Source organism: Mobula hypostoma, chromosome 8 (assembly GCF_963921235.1).
Source record: "Mobula hypostoma chromosome 8, sMobHyp1.1, whole genome shotgun sequence".
In the NCBI taxonomy this organism is placed as follows: domain Eukaryota; kingdom Metazoa; phylum Chordata; class Chondrichthyes; order Myliobatiformes; family Myliobatidae; genus Mobula; species Mobula hypostoma.
Genome location: NC_086104.1, coordinates 20,789,918 through 20,813,628, shown reverse-complemented (window position 1 = coordinate 20,813,628; position 23,711 = coordinate 20,789,918). Strand labels below are relative to the sequence as shown.

The window sequence follows — 23,711 nt, the reverse complement described above, 5'->3', positions numbered from 1 at the left end:
TTCTTGACACCACTGTGTCAGGGTGATGACTTCCTCTCTGTCGGCTGCCTCGTTATTATTTGAGATAAGGCCAATCAATGTAGTGTCGTCAGCAAATTTAATTAGCAGATTGGAGCTCTGGGTGGTGACACTGTCATGGGTATACAGATAGTAAAGGAGGGGGCTTAGGACCCAGCCTTGAGGGGTTCCTGTATTGAGGGTCAGAGGGGCGGGGTGAGGGAGCCCACTCTTACCACTTGCTGGTAGGGTGGCCATTTCCAAATTTCCAAAAAGGAGGACATTGCATACGTGGTCATAGGTTACCATATATATACAGTGCGGTTCAAAAAAATTTATTTTTGAAATAAAATTTAAACCATCTTACAAAAACCACAAATGCAAACAGATATCACTTAAGTTTTTTTATTAAATAAAAATTCTAACATGATACTTTTTTGCCTATGTAAATCCAGCAAAAACCTAGCTATTTCATCATTGGTCAGTGATTTTCTGCCAGAGTCCTTTTTCCTATTCAATGATTCATCATTCTGCATATTACATACATGCATTCATACAGTATAAATAACTGAAAGAAATGAATATTCATTTTGAAGCAGATATGCTAACCAAATTAACTTACTTCACAAACTAAAGGAAGTAGCCTACTTAGGCCTACCATGGACTGCCAGGTATGGCTGTCTATTTTTTGTATATCTGCCCTTTACTTGCCATCTCCAGGAGTTTTCTGTTGGCCAGGAGCTTTTTTGTACATGGCTGGGCACTCTTCTACAGATTTGGAGCTCTGCTTTGACTGAGTCCACTGGCAGACGGTTTCTCTCGTTTCTCCAAGCTGAGGTCATCATTGAAAAAACTGGTTCTGTGTGAGCATTGCTGCATGAAATAGAGAAGATATAAGCACTCACCTTCTTCAGATTTGTAAAAGAGACCTCAGATTTACTGAACAGCTTGAGATAATGTTCTGCACTATGGCTATCTACCATCTCCGGAGTATTGATAATTGCCTCACAGAATTCTCCAAAAGGTTAGGCTCAATTTTGACACTTTGTTCTGAAAGCTGTTTTCAGAGAAGTCATACCTGTCTCTTAAGTACTTTATGACTCTTTCGTAGAAAACAATGAAGTCTGCTTCACATTTCTTAGACACATCGGGGTAAGCTGGCTAAGCTTGGTGTTCACTGCAAAGCCAAAAAAACAGTCCTTTACTCTTCTCTCAAGTTTGCTTTTCAGTTCAGTCATTAGCTTAAGTACTGAAATTATGTTGAATGAGATTTAGTCCCTTGCAAGGGGGGACGTAGAATCAGGAGAAGTAGAGTCAGTGTGGATTGAACTGAGGAACAGTAAGGGCAAAAGACCCTAATAGGTGTTATCTACAGTCCCCCAAACAGTAGCATGGACATTGGGTGCAAGTTGAATAGGGAGTTAACAATGGCATGTGACAAAGGAAATGTCGCAGTAGTTATGGAGGATTTCAACATGCAGGTGAACTGGGAAAATCAGGTTGGTACTGGACCCCAGGATAGGGAGTTTGTAGAGTGCCTACGGGATGCATTTTTGGAGCAGCTTGTACGAGAGCCGACCAGGGATAAGGCTTTTCTGGATTTAGTCTTGTGCAATGAACAGGATTTGATAAGTGATCTTGAAGTAAAGGAGCCATTAGGAGGTAGTGACCATAATATGATAAGTTTTTATCTGCAAGTTGAGAGGGATAAGGGCAGATCAAAAGTGTCAGTATTGCAGTTGAACAAAGGAGACTATGGAGCCATGAGGGAGGAGCTGGCCAAAGTTGACTGGTCGGATATCCTAGCAGAAAAGACAGTGGAACAGCAATGGCAGGTATTCTTGGGAATAATGCACAAGGTGCAAAATCAATTCATCCCCCGGAGAAGGAAGGATTCAAAGGGGGGAAAGTGGCCACAGTGGTTGACAAAGGAAGTCAGAGATAGCATAGCATTAAAAAAGAAATATAACAGAGCTAAGGTGAGTGGGAAGACGTATGATTGGGAAATTTTTAAGGAGCAACAGAACTTAACTAAAAAGGCAATACGGGGAGAAAAAATGAGGTATGAACGCAAGCTAGCTAGGAATATAAAGGAGGATAGCAAATGTTTTTTTAGGTATGTGAAGAGAAGAAAGATAGTTAAGAACAATGTTGGGCCCTTGAAGAATGGATTGGGAGAAATCGTTATGGGAAACAGAGAAATGGCAGACGAATTTAATAAGTACTTTGGATCTGTTTTCACTAGGGAAGACACAAGCAATCTCCCAGATGTATGGATGGACCAAGGACATAGGGTAACAGAGGAACTGAAACAGATTGACATTAGGAAGGAAACGGTGATGAGTAGACTGATGGGACTGAAGGCTAGCAAATCCCCAGGTCCAGATGGTCTGCATCCTAGGGTACTAAAGGAGATGGCTCTGGAAATTGTGGATGCATTGGTGATCATTTTCCAATGTTCCTTAGATTCAGGATCAGTTCCTGAGGATTGGCGAATGGCTAATGTTATCCCACTTTTTAAGAAAGGAGAAAGGGAGAAAACAGAGAACTATCGCCCTGTTAGCCTAACATCAGTAGTGGGGAAGATGCTAGAGTCCATTATTAAAGATGAAATAGCGGCATATCTTGATAGCAGTGATAGGATTGGGCCGAGCCAGCATGGATTTACCAAGGGCAAATCATGCTTGACTAATCTATTGGAGTTTTTCGAGGATGTAACCGGGAAGATAGACGCTGGAGATCCAGTGGATGTGGTGTACTTTGACTTTCAGAAGGCATTTGATAAGGTACCACATAGGAGATCGGTGGGTAAAATCAGAGCTCATGGCATTGGGGGGAGGATATTGACATGGATAGAAAACTGGGTGGCAGATAGAAAGCAAAGGGTAGCAGTGAATGGGTGTTTCTCGGAATGGCAGGTGATGACTAGTGGGGTGCCACAGGGCTCGGTATTGGGACCACAGCTGTTTACGATTTACGTCAATGATTTAGAGGAAGGCATTGTGAATAACATCGTTTGCTGATGATACTAAGCTGGGTGGCAGTGTGACATGTGATGAGGATGTTAGAATTCAAGGTGACTTGGATAGGCTGGGTGAGTGGGCAGAAACTTGGCAGATGGCGTTTAATGTGAATAAGTGTGAGGTTATTCACTTTGGGAGCAAGAACAGGAAGGCAGATTATTATCTGAATGGTGTGGAGTTAGGTAAGGGAGAAATACAAAGAGATCTAGGAGTACTTGTTCATCAGTCTCTGAAGGTGAATGAGCAAGTGCAACAGGCAGTGAAGAAGGCTAATGGAATGTTGGCCTTTATTAGAAAGGGAATGGAGTACAAGAGCAAGGAAATCCTTTTGCATTTGTACAGGGCCCTGGTGAGACCACACCTAGAGTATTGTGTGCAGTTTTGGTCCCCAGGGTTAAGGAAGGACATCCTGGCTGTGGAGGAGGTGCAGCATAGGTTCACTAGATTAATTCCTGGGATGTCCGGACTGTTACGCAGAGAGGTTAGAGAGACTGGGCTTGTACACGCTGGAATTAAGGAGATTGAGGGGGGATCTGATTGAGACATATAAGATTATTAAGGGATTGGACAAGATAGAGGCAGGAAATATGTTCCAGATGCTGGGAGAGTCCAGTACCAGAGGGCATGGTTCAAGAATAAGGGGTAGGTCATTTAGGACAGAGTTGAGGAGGAACAATTTCTCCCAGAGAGTTGTGGAGGTGTGGAATGCGCTGCCTCAGAAGGCAGTGGAGGCCAATTCTCTGGATGCTTTCAAGAAGGAGCTAGATAGGTATCTTATGGATAGGGGAATCGAGGGTTATGGGGACAAGGCAGGAACCGGGTATTGATAGTCGATGATTAGCCATGATCTCAGAATGGCGGTGCAGGCTCGAAGGGCCGAATGGTCTACTTCTGCACCTATTGTCTGTTGTCTGTTGTCTATTGACTTGGCTTCTAGTGCTTCAATAGTGTCTGAGAACAATTTAAGAGTGTGACTCAGGAAGAAGAAATAGATCTCCGACGATTCACAGGCATTTCCTTCATCTTCAAAGCACTTCCACAGTACCTTGGGGCACTCCTCCTCACCTAGACTCTGAAAGTAACTTTTTAGGACTTCCTAGCACTTAAATATTCTGTCAATAGATGGTAAAAGAGAGAGCCATCTAGTCACAACATGACATAACGGATTACAATTATCAACATCCACAAATTCACAGAATTCCTTTAACTGTGCTGTTCTTTTAGCTGAGATGCGGAAATGGTCATACACTTTGAGCACAATATTTTCAACATCAATTTCCAGTTTTCCTGTAGCAAATCTTGTTGCATTGTACAAAATGTGGGCCAGACAACTTGCAGCAATAATGTTCTTTTGAGCCATTTTCAGTTTTTGATAAACTGTTGTGTTTTCCATAGTTTACACTTGCATTGTCAGCAGTGTAGGCAGACACTTTATTCAGATCTAGACCTGACGTCTCTAGTTTAACCAGTAGCTGATTTGTTATGTCCTCTGATGATTCATTGTTATCGCTGTAAAAGTCAAGTAACACATGTTGCACTCCCTTCTCAAAATGAAAGTATCTCAGAAGTATTGGGAAACACTTTGTTGCACCTTTGTTTGAAGCATCAGTTGCTACTGGTATTTACCCCTAGGGTTCATTTTTTCCTGTGGACTGTTACTTTAAAACGCTGGGAGAATCAAGACTGACTTTTGGATTTCTACTCACGACAAAATTGCTTGGTTACTATGGTGAGAGAGGTAGAGTTGTTTGATGGACAATGAATGGTTATGGTTTCTCGTGGTTTGTTTTGAATAAGCAAGGTCAGATGATCCTCTTACAGACAGACACAGAGACACACATGCTCAGAGTCAAGATGGATTCGGTCAATGAAAGACACCAGTGAGTCGGTCACTAGTTTAAACTTTCAGTAGCCCAAAAGGGGTGAGTTGAGATCGATCCAGAGTATTGATAATTGACTGTCACAAGTGCTGCAACTAGAAGAAGTTGGCAGAGGGGAAGAGAGAGAAAGGTTTGAAACAGAAGAAACCTAGTGACAAAGAGGTCACTGTTTGGACTCTGTCTCTCTAAGTAGCCCGTAAGGGTGAGTTTGATTCCATTCGAATACTAAAGTATGATTATCACATAGTTAATCTGCAGGAGTGGGTTCTTTGGTGAGGGGAGACCCTTTGTGAATACCACGTGTGTGTTTACTCTTTGTCTGGGTGTGGTATTTCACTGGAAGAAAGGCACCCCTGTGGCAAATCACTGTTGGAGTTGTTTCGTATGTTGTGGGACGGGATAAGTGGCTATCACGTTGTGTGTCTGGGATAGCCGTGTGGAATCTACCGGTGTGTCTACCCTTGCCTGGGTGGTGGTTCCCTTGAAAATGGTCCCCTTTGTGATAAGCTACTGTTGGTGATAATCCATACGTGGATTCTGTTTGCATATCCTGTGGCCACCACTTTGGGATGTTTTGTAGCTGAATTCAGGTGTGGTACCACTTGTGTTGAAAGGATATTCGTTGAAGATCACTGTCAGGGATACTTCGTGTATGGAGTGGAACAACTTCGAAGGTAAAACCTACTGCTATTGTTATTTTGTGTTGCTGTCGTGGAATCTGTGGAATATCGACGTAATTGCCTTTTCACAACATTCGCCTTTGGGTTACAAATATCTCGCATTAATTAACCTGAGAATTGAACTGAACTTTCTTACATACCATGGTAAGATTGTAACTCTTGCCACCTGAGCTTGAATAAGTGTGGGAACTTTATCTATACACCTATATATGCATAACATCGTTAACTCTTGATTTACCTGGTTAAGTTACTATATGACGTAGTTGCTAATAAAATAGTGTTTTGTTAACAGCAAAACCAGACTCCAGGTGTGTTCAATTGCTGCTGATACTTTTAGTGTTGCGTGCATGTAACCAGTACTTTCCCCAGGGTTGCGTGTATGTAATACTACTGAAAAGGGCAAGCCATGTTCTTTGATGTACTCCACATGCTTTTGTACAGAATGCAGTGCTAGAATATTTTCACACAGAGCTTTTGTTTTAGTTTTCCCACATGTTACACTTTTCACTAGCAATTAGTCACTGTATATTTGTTTGTCAATTTTTACTCCACAATCAACATGTCTGTATGACTGATGATGCTTCACACTTTACACAGTTCTGCAGCCAAGATTTTGTCATCTTGATGATGTACCAGCAGTATGAGTGTTAACTTTATGTTTATCTGTGGTATCATGTCGTCCAACTGCACTTTTTCCCTTACTGCCGATCTCCACATCACAACGGCATAGTGTACAAAAAAACATAAAAGTTATCTTTTTTGCTTTTAGCAATAAATCCAAATTCTTTGGCCCATTCATGGTTAAATATAATCTTTCTTTTTGGCATTTCTTGAGGGGCTTGAAACAAGAACAAAAAAGTCAACCACTCTCCACTGCGGCCTTGGGCAGACTGACCCTCTCGGGCGTGCTGACGTGACTCATACACTGCGGATCATCAGCAGTGTTGACAACGGCAACTACATATAATAAAAATACATTAATGGTTGTTATAGCTTTCAGTTCCCACTGTTTTAAGTATATCTGAGGTAATTTATATAAGCTTTTTAGTCAGACTCAAAAAAGGAGGGCACATTAACGTCCAGCTTGAGGTGACACTGGACGGAGAACAGAGTGTTCAAAAGCCAGACTGTCCGGCCTCCCTACCTGCTGGCGATCTGATGGGAAGTCCAGGATGCAGCTGCACAAGGCAGGGTGAAGGCTGAGGTCTCTGGGCTTCTTGTTGAGCCTGGAGGGAATTATGGTGTTGAATGCTAAACTGTAGTCCAAGAACTGCAATCTCACATAGGCATCCTTTTCCAGATGTGTAAAGACATATGTGACAGTAGTCTTGTTGACAGTCTAAGGGAAAATTACATTAATAAGAGGAAATGAAAAGATGACCAAAAATTAAGGAATAATTGCATCTGGACTGTGTACAACTGATAGCCATGTGTATTTTGGTTTATTGATCTACTGTTATTTCTTTGACAGGTATAACCTTGCTTGCCATAGACTGGAAACACTGTTGCAGAATATTGACCTTCCTCCACTAAACAGTGCCAACAACGCTCAGTACTTCCTACGGAAACCAGACAAAGCAGTTGAAGAGGATAGTAAAGTCTTCTCTGCATATCAGGACTGCATTCAGTTGCAGCTTCAACTAAACCTGGCTCATCATGCAGTGCAGCGCCTTAGAGTGGCTCTTGGTTCCAGCAGGAAGACACTGCCAGAGACGTATGACTCAAAAGAATTGATTCAGAATTCCTCTACAGAGCAGCTGCGCACTATTATCCGATACCTCCTGGATACATTATTGAGTCTTTTACATTCATCCAGCGGTTAGTGTCTGTCTTTCTTTAAAATGCTGTGTATACTAGTCATAAGTGGGTTAGATTAAGATACCATCTCGGAAAGTATGGCTTCCTCAGCAATCAGAATTCAGTGCTGTACTTCGAAGACAGCTGAAATGAAATGTTGTTATATAGTTGGGAGTGGTGGGTATAGTGGAGGGAAGTATGACAAATACTAGTCTTAAGTAACATCAATTTAGATTAGTATATTGTCTCAGATGCCAGGGTGCAATGAATTGTTTGTGTGAATCTCAAAGTGTAAATAGTAAATACATCAAATGCAGTAATAGGACTGCAGTTTGAAATAGTGCAAAGTTAAATGCAAAGGTATAAATAATAGAATAATAGAATAAGAGAGCTAGAGTTACAAGTTTGAGAACATGGCAGCACCACCTGGAAAGGGATGTGAAAGAGTTGATTGGTCAGAACTCCCATAGCAGTGGAGAAGAAACTTCTTGATCTGGGTTTTCAAGCTTGGTAGTTGAAATGAAGTGTAAACTACTCAGATATTCTAGGAAAATGGTTGTTTGTTCAATACACCTTGTAAGTCCCCTTCTATTGAGAAGATCTTTTTACTCAAAATCTGTTTACAACTTTGCTGCAAGCTAGTTAACAAATGCTAAGTTTGTCTTTGGCTACATCTCAGCTCAGACTGAGGTGATCTGCAGTTGATAATTTTGAGACAGATACAATTTAGACCGTAAGATATAGGAGCAGAATTAGGCTATTTGGCCCCTTGAGTCTGCTCTACCATTTCATCATGGTTGATTCAGTTTTCCTCTCAGCCCCAATCTCCTGCCTCCTCCCCATTTCCCTTCATGCCCTGACCAATCAAGAATCTATTAACCTCTGACTTAAATATACACAAACAGTTGGCCTCCACAGCTATCCATGGCAAAAAATCACACAGATTCACCACTCTCCAGCTAAATAAATTCCTCCTCATCTCCTTTCTAAAAGGATGCCCCTCTGTTTTGAGGCTGTGTCCTTGGAATTTGTTTTAATATTACGGGTTAGCTCTTAGTTGGCCTAGGCAGGCTCAATATTTTGTCATTGGTCGTTTCATTAGTGGTTGCAGTTCTGTGCCACAAGGCACCCTTTGTTGTCTGTTGTCCTAATTGTGATAAAGGTCCAATTGATTACCATTTTAAGTATTACAGTGCCTTTTTAGTTCAGAAGCAGTTGAAAAATCCCAATTATTTCAGAAGTAGTTGAATGGAGCATTTGATATCCACCCTGTACATTGAGTTAGTGATGAAAAATTCTGATGAATGAGGGAAAAGCACATGAAGACACTGAAGCTGTGCTACTGTTAGGTGTAATAATTTGTTGAACTGGCAGCATGAAATTGCTGGAAAGTTTATTCACTAATTTTGCCAATACAGTTGTGTCATGGTTTTCTGCTGTCTGATTGGGGAAAAATAGCAAATATTGTTCAGGAAGTGGAGGAAACAAAGCAGGAAACTGCTGTCCAGGAGAATATCAGACTTTGTCATCAAGGTTATTAGATTTGATGAAGATATAAAACTTGGTAGGGACATCAGTTGTGAAGTTTTGTAGTTTCGTGGCATGATGGAAGTGAAGTGGACAAGCATTTGCCTGACTATCTGATAGAGTCTGATAAGTAGCTTGAGAACATAGTATCATTAAAGCATTTTGTACAATATTTTTTCTAAGCAAATTGGGGTGGTGGAGATTTAAATTTATATTTGGAATTATTTAATATTTGGGTCTCCATTCACTAGATTTAGAACTGACCACAGTTCTTTTATAGCAGGGGTTCCCAACCTTTTTATTTTTAATGCCATGGATCAGTATCATTAAATAAGGGGTCCATGGACCCAAGTTTGTGAACCTGTTTTGGAGACTTGTCTATTGATGCATGTAATTTTGACATAAAAGGTATGTAAAAAATATAAACAATTTGCTTTTGGTGCTCTGTGGATCATTTCTAATAACCTGCCACATCCTGTGCCCCTATTGACATTAGATTTCAGTTCACTAATCTTGTTTATCTTTTCACTAATAGTATATTTAAATTCTTGTAGGTCATGCTGTGCCAGCAATTCTTCAAAGTACATTTCATGCACAGGCCTGTGAGGAGCTGTTTAAACACCTGTGCATTAGTGGTACCCCCAAAATACGTCTCCATGCTGGCCTGCTGCTTGTGCAACTGTGTGGTGGAGAGAGATGGTGGGGACAATTCCTGTCCAATGTTTTACAAGAACTTTATAACTCTGAGCAACATCTTATATTCCCACAAGACAGGTAGGTGGTCTGTATGAACATCATCATTGAGTTATTTGCATTTGTCTGAAGAGATTTGAACAAAATCACCAGCATTTAATTACCCAAACTCCTGGACACGTGAACTCTTATTTTAAGCATTGTTTATTGGTACAACATACATTTAAAGTGCAACCTAGACACAGTTCAGATATTGTTGCTGTTTTAAGATGTCTGTAGTTGCAACAAGGTGAAGATTAAAAAAAACAGCTGCAACCTTAACCAATGGTCAAAATGTTTTATAAGATATTGTAGATTTCTCATTTGCGAGAGCTTGAAATGTAAAACCTATTTTGTTACCATCTCTTTTGTTTCAGGGTTTTCATGTTACTTTCCTGCTTTGGTCAACGATCACTTGGAAATAGTGGGGTCTTGGAAGGTTTACTAAATCTTTTGGATAACTTGTTGTCATCACTGCAACCGCAGATGACAGCTTACAGACGCACAGAGGGTAAGGATGAACTATAACTAAATATGAGTAATGAAACTATAATGAATTAAATGCATAATTTATGTGTCCAGTATGTAGTGGTGAACTTGAGTGAAATTGTTTTATTCTTTACGTACAATCCAGGTTGATTTCTTTAATTAGTTTGTAAAGTGGTTATTTCTGGTAAGACTAAGTTTACTGCCCATTCATATATCCTTGAGAATTCTCCTGCTGGCGTTGAATAGAATTTTGGTCTTTTATTCCCACAATGGTTATTGATCTCTGTCAGGCTTGCGGCTAATTGTAAAACATTACAAGGTCAAAGTTGAGCTTATTGTCACATGCACAAGTGCAATGAACAACTTGCTACTTGTAGCATCACAGGTACATAGCATCTTAGAAGCATCTTTCACAGGAAAAGCACAAATTAAACGTTATACACAATTATTTCACAAGAAAACACAATTGGAACAACTACAAAGTCCATCTCCTGCAAAGTGGTCAAAGTGTTTGTAGTTCAAACTGTAGTGAAAAGCATTTTAGTGACCAGTTTGTTCAAGAAGTGAATGGCCGAAAGGAAATAGTTGTTCTTGAACCTAGTGGAGTGGGACTTCGGGCTTATGTACCTACTGTCTGATGATAGTTGTCTAAAGATGGTAGGGCCTGGATGGTGAGGATCTTTGCCTATAGATGTTGCCTTCATGCGGCAGCACCTCCTATACCAATGGCGAAGAGGAATGTGTCAGGCATATGCCTTTCTATGCAGTGAAAATTCCAATTTGTGTTTTTCAAGCCAGAAACTTTGGTAATCATCTTTCCTTCAAGCTCTTTAAGGTACAAGGCAGCTTGATGCTACACAGTATAGTTGCAGTGTCTAACTTTCCCTTCATTTCTGCAGGTGTTTTGGATATCCCAATGGTCAGTTGGGTTGTGATGCTAGTTTCTCGGCTGCTGGACTACGTTGCAAGTGTTGAAGATGAAGTGGCTGCTGCCAAAAAGCCATTAAACAGTAAAGACAGGGAACGGATTCTGACAGGTATTCTTCATTGCAAGTTCCCAAGGTGTTTAAATTCCAAGTTAACTTGCTTATGATGAATAGATTAGCATTCACATCACTAATCCATTGTGAAGGCTGGCATGGTAGTGCAGCAGTTAGGTCTGCTGCTTCCGAACTCTTATCGGGTTAGGTTTAATCCTAACTTCAGGTGCTGTCTGCATGGAAATTTACATTTCCCCCCTGCAAACACAAGGTCTCTGCTTTTATCACATCCTAAAGATGTGCTGAAGGATTAATTGGCCACTGTAAGTTGTCTGAAATGTAGGGGTGTTTGAGGAGAATTGGGTGGGGGAGTAGCTTGCAGGGAAGTAAATAGAGGAATGGAACCATCAAGAATTCTTTAATAGGAAGCATAGATCTGACGGGTTTAATGATCTCTAATGAAGTGGGAAAATATGAAAATAATATTTTATAGAATTCTGCTATCTCGATGTTTGCCAGTTCAATTGATAGCAAAATGACATACTTGCATGCATTTTTCCATTTGTTTGGCTAGTACAGATTGCACAGAAAATGTCTACACTGCCAGCAGATTGCATATTACTGAGTAATGCTGAAAAATGTGTTTCACTTGGACTTGAATGTTCTGAATTCAAGCTTAAATTCAGTTAATTGTTATAAAAGACTGGGATTTCCCTTCCTATAGGAAACCAGTGGAGTTTCATCAATAACAATCTCCAATCGCAGTGTTCAGGCAGATCTACCAAAGGGAGCAGCAGTCTTGACCGGCTGTATTCAAGAAAAATTCGTAAGCAACTCATACACCATAAACAGGTACTTCTCAGCAACTGACAATGAATTCTGATAAGGTGTTATACTTTATTCCAGCAAACAATGTGATAAGCTTCATGTTCACAAAATCAAAGTTGCTGAGGCAGTTACACAATAAGTGCACCATGTGTGTATGCCCCTTTTACTCCCTCCCAGTCTCTCATGCTCCCCTTCTCTCTCTCTCTCTCTCTCTCTCCTGTAAATAAGGAGAATGTATGGTTTGGGAAAATGTTCAAAATGAGTTTTGCTGCTTTTAGTGTGTTTATTATAATATGTAATCTAAACTTGATCTTAGTACCCTCTGAAGTGTTGTGTTAAGTGTTGGGTTAGAGTTTTCTACCTGTCATTACCCATGAGAATTCATTATTTCATAAGTAGGCTTGCAATCAGGGAGGGACTGTGAGGAAGATGATTGTTCTAGGCATGCATGTGGTTCATGAAGAGATACATTTGCAATCACCTTTTGAGTAGGTTGCCTTCGAGGTATTCTTAGTCAGGTTTTTGTCAGAGTTACTACTGAGGTAAAGTATGAGGACCTAGCTTGGAGGGGAGGGAAAGAGGCAAATGCATCAGCTTACTTTGTAAAAAGTCAAGGTGTTTAAGGATATGCTGTAAATTAGCATGTGTTTTGGGGGTGTGTATACATATAAAACTGACAACTAATTTAACCTCTTTTGCAGCAACTCAATTTGTTAAAAGCAAAACAAAAGGCGTTAGTTGAGCAAATAGAGAAAGAGAAGATCCAGAGCAGCAAAGGATCCTCATATAAACTTTTGGTAGAACAGGCAAAACTAAAGCAAGCTACGTCAAAGGTATGACGTCTGTTTTTGTTCTATAGCTTAAGTGTTTCAAATGGTTGCAGTACCACTGGTCCAGATCAGGACAAGAATACTTTTATTTGCAGGAACACATTTCATTTATTTAGCATTTCTTTAACAGAAATCAGGCTGCTATGGTTCACAGATCTACTGTTACTAGTGGAGGTATTACTGGGAGTAGTCCTAGAGCCTTGGCTATTAATACTGTATCTTAGCAACATGAAAAGGCAGTTTAACATATCTCAGTTTGCTGCTGATAGAAAGCTAGGGTAATCGGAAGGGGCTGAGTTGGCAAAGGGATAGAGATATAGAGATAGTGTGAGTAGGCAAGAAGATGGTAGATGAAGTGCAATGTGGGGAAAATGTGAGAGTTATGGAATTTTGTAGGAAGAGTAAATGATAGCTTAAAAAAAAGGAATCTTGAAGTAGGTGGAGATGAAGCCGTGAATTGAGAAAGCAAATGCTGCAATGGCCTTTGTTATCAGATGATCTTCATACTTAATATTGTTGCATTGTCAGTGCTCTGGAAATTGATTCATGGATGAAGGAATGAATCAAATAGGCCTTCTGGATTTTTGAAGAGTTAGTGGTGAGCCCGTTGAGGCATAGGAGATACCACAAGGAATTAGCTCAGTGAATGCTGAGAGGCTGCTTCCTGATGCCGGAGGTTTGAAACAGGATCTCGGGGTAATGGATCTGCCATTTAGATGAGAATTTATTTATGCAGGGAATTGTAAGTCTTTACAGTTTGCTACTGCAGTGGATTAATGCACGGTAAGCATTTTCAAGCTGGGGAAAAATAATATTTTGGACATTGGTACCTGGTGCATATGAAGATTGGAGAAGAAAGTGGGCCTGAAGTATAGATCATACAATGATCTTAAAAGTAGGCAAAAGAAGCTTTGTAATCTCTTTCCTTGATCATCAAAATCAAACTGAGGGAATAATTAATAAACCTAGCACTATTAAGAAATGGGATAGGATGAGGTTAAGATGAACAGTTAAGTCCAGACCACTGATTCCTGGCAGCCGTTGTATAGGTAGGAGAGGCATACGAGACTATAGATGAATCTGGAGCTATGCACACGATGCTGGAGCAATTCAGTGGATTAGGTTATGCCTATTGGAAGGAATTGCGTGTTCAAATGTTTTGTCATACTCGTTATCTGGACTGGAAGTCAGAGGGGAGATGGCCAGTTAGAAAAAAGGGTGGATCAAGAGCTAGCATGTGATAGGTGGATGCAATTGAGTAGGGGTGATAGGCAGATGGCGGGCGGAGAAGAGAGTGGAAATAGCCACAGAAGCTAGGATCAGTGGTGGCAAAAGTGGTAACAATAGGAGAGGAAGATGGAGCATGGTATCAAGTGAGGTAGTTGCGAGGGGCATGTGGGAACAGTAAACAATATCTGTGCTTAAATAGGGAGTTGAGGCAGAGGGCATTACGAAGATAGGATAGAAGTTCTGAGAAGTCAGCATCGATGCACAACTTGTGATGTGCAGGTACCAATGACTGACTTCAATCATTTTTTTTGATTGTGGTCTATTGAAGGCTGAATGATTAGTTGAGGTGAAATATTTGAGAAAGCTTGATAACAGAGCTTAGGGATATCATTTTAAGTAAGACCAATTCCATCTCCACGGATGATGTTGCCAAGCGCTGGCATGTACTGAGCAAAATCGGGTGGTTGGACATGGATTCCTGGGCTGCTCTGCAGGTATATGACAGGGGGGATCCAATAATCAGTCTTGTGGATGAATTGACAGATCGATTAGTCCCCTCTAAATTGAATAGTGGAGAAAGATGGGTGAAAATGGTATCTTGAGTTGTGAAAGAATTGTATGGTAAAAGGAAGGTAAAGTAGTTTGAATGTTGCTTAGGGGCATTTCATTGCTTTGGTGAAATTCAAATGCGCTTAGGATGCGACAACTGAATCTTGTAGAGAGGGTGGTTGGATCAAAGCAGCATTTAAAATAGCTTTGATATGATGAAAACAATTGGAGGAAATGTCCATAAGAAAGGAAGGTTGGCCACCCAAGAATTTAGTGGTCGCGATCAAGAGTAAAGGGGTATCTGAGATCAGAGGAGGGAATGGGAGGTGGATTGGAGAAACGTTGAACTTTTTTATCTTATTATTTTTTCAGGTTTATTTGCCAATTGCACTGTTAACTAAGATGTTTAGTTTTTCAAATCACTGATTGTTACCAAAATAGTGGACTAAAAAGTGTGCAACGATTTGAAAATCTTTGTTTTTAAAATAACTTCCTTGTTTATAAGTCCAGTTAGTTATTTTCCAAATACAGAGTTACATTTTGGACTCCTGCAGCTAAGCTGAAAGAGCAGCAGAGTTGTTACTTTCTTTCCCTCCAAAAGCCACTGGGGAACCCAGAGCTGAGCTTGTAATGAGATTTGCTCTTGGGGCAAGAGGCCCAGCTCCCCATCTCTACAAGAGATGCTGTAAAGAGTTTGGGTTATGATGTACAGGGTGGTTCCCTTTTACAGTTTCTCTGCGTTTATTTTACCAAAATCCCCTGTAAATAGAAAACAGATTCTGTGTTAATACAATGCTTAATGGTAATTTTTTTTTCTCCTCATGAGCAGAGATTTTTGTTTAAAAATTTTTAGAATATTATTTCAATGTATAAGTTTTAGTTGGTCCAATTTAATTGAAAAGTTAATTGCATTTTACCCAAACTTCTATCTCACAACAGCATTTCAAAGACCTTATTCGTTTGCGCCGGACTGCAGAGTGGCCTCGCACTACCGTCGATTCAGAATCATCCTCAACGAAAGACTCCCCAGAGGTGGAGCCACTTCCATTTACTTTGTCCCATGATCGGTGCATTGCTGTGGTGCAGAAGCTTGCACTGTTCCTCCTATCCATGGATTTTACTTGTCATGCAGATCTTCTGCTCTTTGTCTGCAAGGTGAGTGCATACAGATGCTCTCGGCTGCTGAAGTGAAAATGTTCCTGTAACTACTTCACTGCCCAACCCTGTATCCTCTCCTAAGGCCCAAAGATAATGACTAAAGAGATTCTGCTGTTACACATTTGGTATTCAGTTGACTTTATTTAAATCTTCATCTTGGTCAAACCTACATTTGACTATTGTTAACGCATTGCTCTTGTTCATGTTGTAAAGATCTGAGTCTGTAGATGCTGGAATCTGCAGCAGCAAACAGTCTGGAGCAACTCTGGACTGAGCGATATTTGTGGTTGTGGGGATGAGTGTGGGGAGCAGGAGTTGTCAATATCTTGGTTGAAACCCTGCATCAAGATTGAGTGGAAAAGGGGATATGGCCTTGTATAAAGAGGAGAGGATTATAGTGTAATAGGTGGACTGGGGAGGGATGAGGGGAGGGGAAGAGGTGTTGTTGGAAGATTGTGGCAGGTAGATAGGTGGAAGTGGACAGAAAGAGAAAAGTACAAGGAAAATGGAGCAAGATGGGGAAGAAGAAGACAGCAGCTTGGAGGTGAAAGGGCTACCAGTACCTGAATCTGGTAAATAAAGGGAGTCATAAGTAACCTCTCCACTAATGGTTCCTACTATCACCACCTTATCAGATTCCAGGACCTGTAGCCCTTGTATTCCTGTGATCGTCCTCTAAAAGGTGCCTCCAGCCTTTGCTCACCATTCCCTTTTCTCACCGGACGCTTAACACTTTCTCATCATGTGTCAGCTCTCTGAAAGGTGATGAGGCAATGTCCTGAGAAAGTTCTCAAGGGACGAACTTTATTTATCTCATTCTTTGGTTCATATTTTTCATTGTGATTTTTACTGTTTTTCTACTGGTGGCCCTCTCTTTATAAACCATTTCTTTAACCTCTGTCGTTCTGTTGACTCTGGGTTTAACGTATGCCCTCCAGTCATCGCTTCATGTACCAATGGGGAATTCTATTCCCCCAACAGGTCTCTGTAATTTAAAAAAAATTCTGTGACTTTGAAAAATCTGATTTTTCTGGTCTTTTACTACTTTAAAATTCTGTAATTGAGCATTGTTAGTTGAAGAATTATGAAATAAACACCATATTTTGAAGTGTACCAGATGTTAACTGCAGGAACAGCTGTTAACTGTTTTTACTATAAAAGCCTAAAAATGAGCAGTGGTTAAATTCTGTTTAATTAATTAAAATGGCTCGTGTAACATGATCCTTTCATGGGTAAATTTAAGGGTATTGTTTCCACATTGCTTTTCTTGGGACTTGAAGTTGGTGGATTAAGTTCAGGCTAATTGATCTGGTCTCAAAAACGGTACAGGGATCATAATGCATCAGATTACTGAAATCCTTTCTTCGGTGTGTTCTACTGATGGCAAAGCAAAGGTTAGTAGTGGGATATACAAAGGACAAATGGATTCTCTGTGGCATTGTTCAAATGAACGAACAAAAAAAAAAGCAATGAAAATTGTGCTATTTTCAACAGAGTAATCTTTTAACTTGAGGATTTCCCTGTAGGAACAGGATAAGATTTGAGTAGGAACGGCTACAATTCTTAAAATGCTACTACTTTTATACAATTTTGAGAGTAATTAAAGTTTAATGACAAACATTTCTGAGAATGAGACAATGATGGCCTCAATTACGTATATTCAGATCCTATTGCTGGCAGGGCAGAGTCCTTGTGCAATATAATCCTCGTGTAGTTGGTCAGAATAAACTCCCCATGAAACTGTTGGAAAAATGTTAAATTGCTGGTTTAGCCATGGGTCACATATATAAAGGTCTCTCATTGCTTCTGGATGTACCTGATATTGCAGGTACATTGAGAAACTTTACACAAAAATCAGTTTAACAAGTAAAATTGAAAGACTTATTTTCTTGCAATTAAAAAGGTGGAAGCAATATCCCTGGGCTGGGTTGCTGTGCGGATTTCAGTACAACTGCTTAAACGCCAAAAACAAAAATTTTCATAATGTTAACACAAGGTAAACTCTGGAATTTGATCACCAAGGAAGTTTTCAAAAAGCATGATTTGGAGGTGTTTCTGGAGTTTGCAGCTGACTTCCATTAGAGTTAAAAATGTTCCTTGCTACTTATCAGTTTATGCTCAAATGCTAGACTAAACTTGCTGCATGTGGGCAGAGATTACTTTGTTATGGGTTATGAGCCTCCCTTCAGTCAAATGAGGTACCAGTGGAATATAAGAAGTGCAAGAGAACACTTCAGCAAAAAATCAGGAGGACTAAAAGAAGGTATGAGGTTGCCCTAGCAGACAAGTTGAAGGAGAATCCTAAAAAATTCTATAGCTGTGTTAAGAGCAAAAGGATTGCTAAGAATAAAATTGGTCTTCCAGAAGATCAGGATGGTAATCCATGTGTGGAGCCAAAAGGGATGGGGAGATCCTAAAAATTGATTTTTTGAATATGTATTTACTCCAGACGTGGACCCAGAGTCTATTGAAGTGAGGGAAGGTAGTAGTGAGGTCATGGACTGTTAGAAGATTACAGAGAAAGAGGTGTTTGTTATCTTGAGGCAAATTAAAGTGGGTAAATCCCCAGGGCCTGACAAAGGTTTTCCCTTCGGCCCTGAGGGAGGCAAGCACAGAAATTGACAGGCCCCAGTGGAGATGTTTAAGTCCTCATTAGCGATAGGTGAGGTACTGGAGGATTGGAAGATAGTTGATGTTGTTCCACCCAGGAAATTATAGGCCAGTGAGCCTGACATCAGTAGTGGGAATGTTATTGGGAGGTAGTATAAGAGACCGGATATATGCGAGTATGGATACACTTGGATTGATTAGGGATGGTCAGCATAGCTTCATGTGTGGTGTGGCTTCATTGTGTATAAGATGATGAGAGGCATTGATCGTGTGGATAGTCACAGGCACTTTCCCAGTGCTGAAATGGTAAGCACAGTTTTAAGGTGCTTGGAAGTAGGTACAGAGGAGATGTCAAGAGTAAATTTTTTTTACACAGAGAGTGGTGAGTGCGTGGAATGGGCTGCCAGCGACCGTGGTGGAGGTGGATACGATAGGGTCTTTTAAGAGACTCCTGGAGAGGTACATGGAGCTCAGAAAAATAGAGGGCTATGGGTAAGCCTAGGTAATTTCTAAGGTGAGGACATGTTCGGCACAGCTGTAATTGTGCTGTAGGTTTTCTATGTTTCATGTGTGGTAGATTGTGTCTAACTAATCTTAGAGTTTTTTGGGGAAGTTACCAGCAAAGTGGATGAAGGCAAGACAGTGATGTGTGTGGGGACTTAGAAAGGCATTTGACATGGTCCCGCATGGGAGGTTGTTTAAGAAGGATCAGTTGCTGGACGTTCAAGCTGAGTTGGTAAGTTGGATTAGACGTTGGATTTGGGGGAGAAGCCAGAGCTGGTAGCTGATGGTTGCCTCTCTGACTGGAGAGTTGTGACGAGTGGAGTGCTGCAGGGATAGGTGCTGTGTCCTTTGCCATCTCTATCAATCATCCGGATGATAATGTAGTTAACTGGATCAGCAAATTTAGAAATGACACCGAAATTTTGGGTAAGTGAATGGCAGTAAGACTATGCAATGCACACAAAATGCTGGAGGAACTCATCAGGCCAGGCAGCATCTATGGAGGGGGGTGGGGGGAAGCACAGTTGACGTTTTGGGCTGAAACATCAGCTCTGCTTGTTTCCATAGATGCTGCCTGGCCTGCTGAGTTCCTCCAGCATTTTGTGTGTGTTGCTTGGATTTCCAGCATCTGCAGATTTTGTTTTGCCAGTAAGACTATCTGGACCAGCTGGAAAAATGGGCTGAAAAATGGCAGATGGAATTTAATGCAGACAAGTGTGAGGTTTTGCACTTTGGTGGGACCAACTGGAGTAAGTCTTACACAGTGAACAGTTGGACAGAATAGAGTGTGGTAGATCAAAGGGAACTGGGAATACAGGTCCATAATTCATTGAAAGTGTCATCACAGCAGGTTAGGGTTGTAAAGAAAGCTTTTGGTACATTGGCCTTCATAAATCAAAGTATTGTGTACAGGAGATGGGATGTTGAAGTTGTATGTGCTGATGGTGAGGTCTAATTTGGATTATTGTGTGTGGTTTTGGTCACCTACCTACAGGAAGAGTGTAAATAAGGTTGACAGAGTACACAGGAAATTTACACGGATCCTGCTAGTTCTGGAGGACGTGAGTTGTAAGGAAAGATTGAATAGATTAGGACTTTATTCCTTCGAACATAGAAGATTTAGAGGAGATTTATAGAGGTGTACAAATTGAGGGGTACGGATAGGGAAAATGCAAGCAGGCTTTTTCCACTGATGTTGGGTGGGACTGCAATTGGAGGTCGTGGGTTAAGGGTAAAAGGTGAAAATTTACGGGGAACATGAGGGGAAATTTCACTCAGGTTTGTGAGAGTGTGGAATGAGCTGCCAGTGTAAGTGGTGCATGCGAGCTGGATGTCAATATTTAAGAGAAGTTTGGATAGGTACGTGTGACAGGGGTACAGAGGGCTATGGACCTGGTGCAGGTCGATGGGACGAGGCAGTTTAAATGGTTCAGCACATACTAGATGGGCTGAAAAGCCTGTTTCTGTGCTGTAATTTTCCATGACTGAGTCCACCATTAATCATCAAGCATGACTTTACATTAATCAGAATCAGGTTTATTATCACCAGCATGTGATGTGAAATTTGTTAACTTAACAGTAGCAATTCAATGCTATACATAATCTAGCAGAGAGAGAAAAAAAATCATAAGTAAATCAATTACGTATATTGAATAGGTTTAAAATAATGTACAAAAACAGAAATACTGTGTATTTTTAAAAAGTGAGGTAGTGTCCAAAGATTCAGTGTCCATTTAGGAATAGGATGGCAGAGGGGAAGAAGCTGTACCTGAATCGCTGAGTGTGTGCCTTCAGGCTTCTGTACCTCCTACCTGATGGTAACAGTGAGAAAAGGGCATGCCCTGGGTGCTGGAGGTCATTAATAATGGATGCTGCCTTTCTGAGACACCGCTCCCTAAAGATGTCCTGGGTACTTTGTAGGCTAGTGCCCAAGATGGAGCTGACTAGATTTACAACCTTCTGCAGCTTCTTTCGGTCCTATGCACGAGCCCCTCCATAACAGACAGTGATGCAGCCTGTTAGAATGCGCGCCACAGTACAACTATAGAAGTTTTTAAATGTATTTGTTGACATGCCAAATCTCTTCAAACTCCTAATAAAGTATAGCCGCTATCTTGCATTCTTTATAACTACATCGATATGTTAGGATCAGGTTAGTTCCTCAGAGATCTTGACACCCAGGAACTTGAAGCTGCTCAGTCTCTCCAGTTCTGATCCCTTTGAGGATTGGTATGTGCTCTTTCGTCTTGCCCTTTCTGAGGTCCACAATCAGCTCATTCATCTTGCTGATGATGAATGCCAGGTTGTTGCTGCGGCGCCATTCCACTAGTTGGCATATCTCACTCCTGTACGCTCTCTCATCACCACCTGAGATTCTACCAACAATGGTTGTATCATCAGCAAATTTATAGTTGGCATTTGAGCTATGCTTACCCGCACATTGTGGGTATATAGAGAGTGGAGCAGTGGGCTAAGCACACACCCCTGAGGTGCGCCAGTGTTGATCGTCAGCGAGGTGGATGTTATCACCAATCCGCACAGACTGTGGTCTTCCATTTAGGAAGTCGAGGATCCAGTTGCAGAGGGAGGAACAGAGGCTCAGGTTCTGCAACTTCTCAATCAGGATTGTGGGAATGAGGGTATTAAATGCTGAGCTATAGTTGATGAATGGCATCCTGACGTAGGTGTTTGTGTTGCTCACACTTTAATCTCATTTCCACCAAATTTAGTTGGAATGAAGTGAATTATCATCAAACATCTGATTGTATGGTGGAGTATTAATGAAGCAGTTTTGGAAAGTATTGTTCTGTGTTCATAGTAATTTTGCGATGAAGGTGAAATCAATCTTAAATATTTGAAAACAATCTTTAAAAACATGATTGATTTGAAACTGAAGGTGTTTAAGTTGCATCAATTTACTAGTGTTACAAAGTTGAGAGATCATAAAGTAAGAAGTATGTGGTCTAAGCATTCGATGTGCTGAAAATGTACATTTCAGACTGGAAAGTTGCAAATGTTACTCTGCTATTTAAGAAGCGTGGGAGGCAGCAGAAAGGAAGCTATAGACCTGTTAGCCTGATGTCAGTGGTTGGGAAGTTGTTGGAATCGATTGTTTGGGATGAGATTACGGAATACCTGGAGGCACATGACAAGCTAGGCCAAAGCTAGCGTGGTTTCCTGAAAGGAAGATCCTGCCTGACAAATATACCACAATTTTTTGAGGAAATTACAAGCAGGGTAGACAAAGGAGATGCAGTAGATGTGGTGTGCTTGTATTTTCAGAAAGCTGTTGACAAAGTGTACATGAGGCTGTTTAGCAAGATAAGAGCCCTTGGAATTACAGGGAAGTTACTACTTGCATGGGTAGAGCATTGGCTGATCGGCAGGAAACAGAGTGGGAATAAAGAGATTCTATTCTAGCTGGCTGCCAGTTACCAGTGGAGTTTCACAGGGGTCGGTGTTGGGACTGCTGCTTTTTACGATGTATGTCAATGATTTGGACTATGGGATTAATGGACTTGTGGCTAAATTTGGTGGAGCAGCGGGTAGTGTTGAGGAAACAAAGAGCTTGCAGAGAGACTTGGATAGTTTAGCGGAATGGACAAAGAAGTGGCAAATGAAATACAAATGTTGGAAAGTGTATAGTCATGCATTTTGGAAGAAATAAACGGGCAGACTGTTATTGAGATGGGGAGAGAATTCAAAATGCAGAGATGCAAAGGAACTTGGGAGTTCTTGTGCAGGATATCCTAAAGGTTAACCACTAGGTTGAGTTGGTTGTGAAGAAGGCGAATGCAATATTGGCATTCATTCCTGGAACTATAGAATATAAGAGCAGGGATGTGATGTTGACGCTCCATAAGGCACTCGTGAGACCACACTTGGAGTATTGTGTGCAGTGTTGGGCTCCTTATTTTAGAAAGGATATACTGACATTGGAGAGGGTTCAGAGAAGATTCACGAGAATGATTCCAGGAATGAAAGGGTTACTGTATGAGGAACATCTGGCAGCTCTTGGGCTGTATTCCCTGGAGTTCAGGAGAATGAGGGGGGGTCTCATAGAAACATTCCAAATGTTAAAAGGCCTGAATAGATTAGAAGTGGCAAAGTTATTTCCCATGGTAGGGGAGTCTTTGACAAGAGGATATGACTTCAGGATTGAAGGGCGTCCATTTAGAACAGAGATACAGAGAAATTACTTCAGTCAGAGGGTGGCAAATCTGTGGAATTTGTTACCACGAGCAGCTGTGGAGGCCAAGTCATTGGGTTTATTTTAGGCAGAGATAGATAGGTTCTTGATTAGCCAGGGCATCAAAGGGTATGTGGAGTAGGCAGGGGAGTGGGATGACTAGAAGAATTGGATCAGCCTATGAGTGAATGGTGGAGCAGACTTGATGGGCTGAATAGCCTATTTCTGCTCCTATATCTTCTGGTCTTATTTAAATATTATTTAATGGAGTGACTGTAGAAGAAATCCTTTTGTATAACATTGATTCTTCCTTTAAGTTTACTGATCCTGGCCGGGTAGGTGTGTGAATCAGAATTCTTCTCCTGCAGAAAAATAACCTGGAGTTTCTGCAAGGCTTTTCTTTTGATCCTTTTAAATTTGTGCAAGTGCAAACGTGTGCAAAGGCACTTGTGGAAATGCTAAGTGAGGTTTCTATAGAAGTGTAATTGATAGAAAAATGGGAGAAAATTGCACAATAAGTGCAACCACTAATTAATTCAAGGCTCAATTTACCATTTGAGTGCTATTTACAGACCTGTATCCATGTATTTATAATTGAATCAGGGTTGTTGAGCATAGAAAGCTACTTCTGAGACCATGATGTCAATGCTATCATGATGATCTCTACTAATCCCACTTATCTGTATTACGTATCCCTCAATGCCCTGC

The 23,711-nt window shown here is 40.9% G+C and overlaps 1 protein-coding gene across 5 annotated transcripts in view; it reads left to right on the top strand.

Moving 5' to 3' along the window:
* birc6 (baculoviral IAP repeat containing 6) overlaps positions 1-23,711 on the top strand; it is a 279,832-nt gene that overhangs the window by 117,028 nt on the left and 139,093 nt on the right. For 4 of the 5 annotated variants that reach the window (XM_063055540.1, XM_063055544.1, XM_063055541.1 and 1 more), the window contains 7 exons: positions 7,052-7,398; positions 9,459-9,678; positions 10,014-10,147; positions 11,025-11,162; positions 11,830-11,957; positions 12,635-12,766; positions 15,482-15,697. In XM_063055540.1, coding sequence (XP_062911610.1) covers positions 7,052-7,398; positions 9,459-9,678; positions 10,014-10,147; positions 11,025-11,162; positions 11,830-11,957; positions 12,635-12,766; positions 15,482-15,697 — 1,315 coding nt within the window. The remainder of the gene's footprint in view (positions 1-7,051; positions 7,399-9,458; positions 9,679-10,013; positions 10,148-11,024; positions 11,163-11,829; positions 11,958-12,634; positions 12,767-15,481; positions 15,698-23,711) is intronic. The other variant, XM_063055543.1, reaches the window with a different exon arrangement.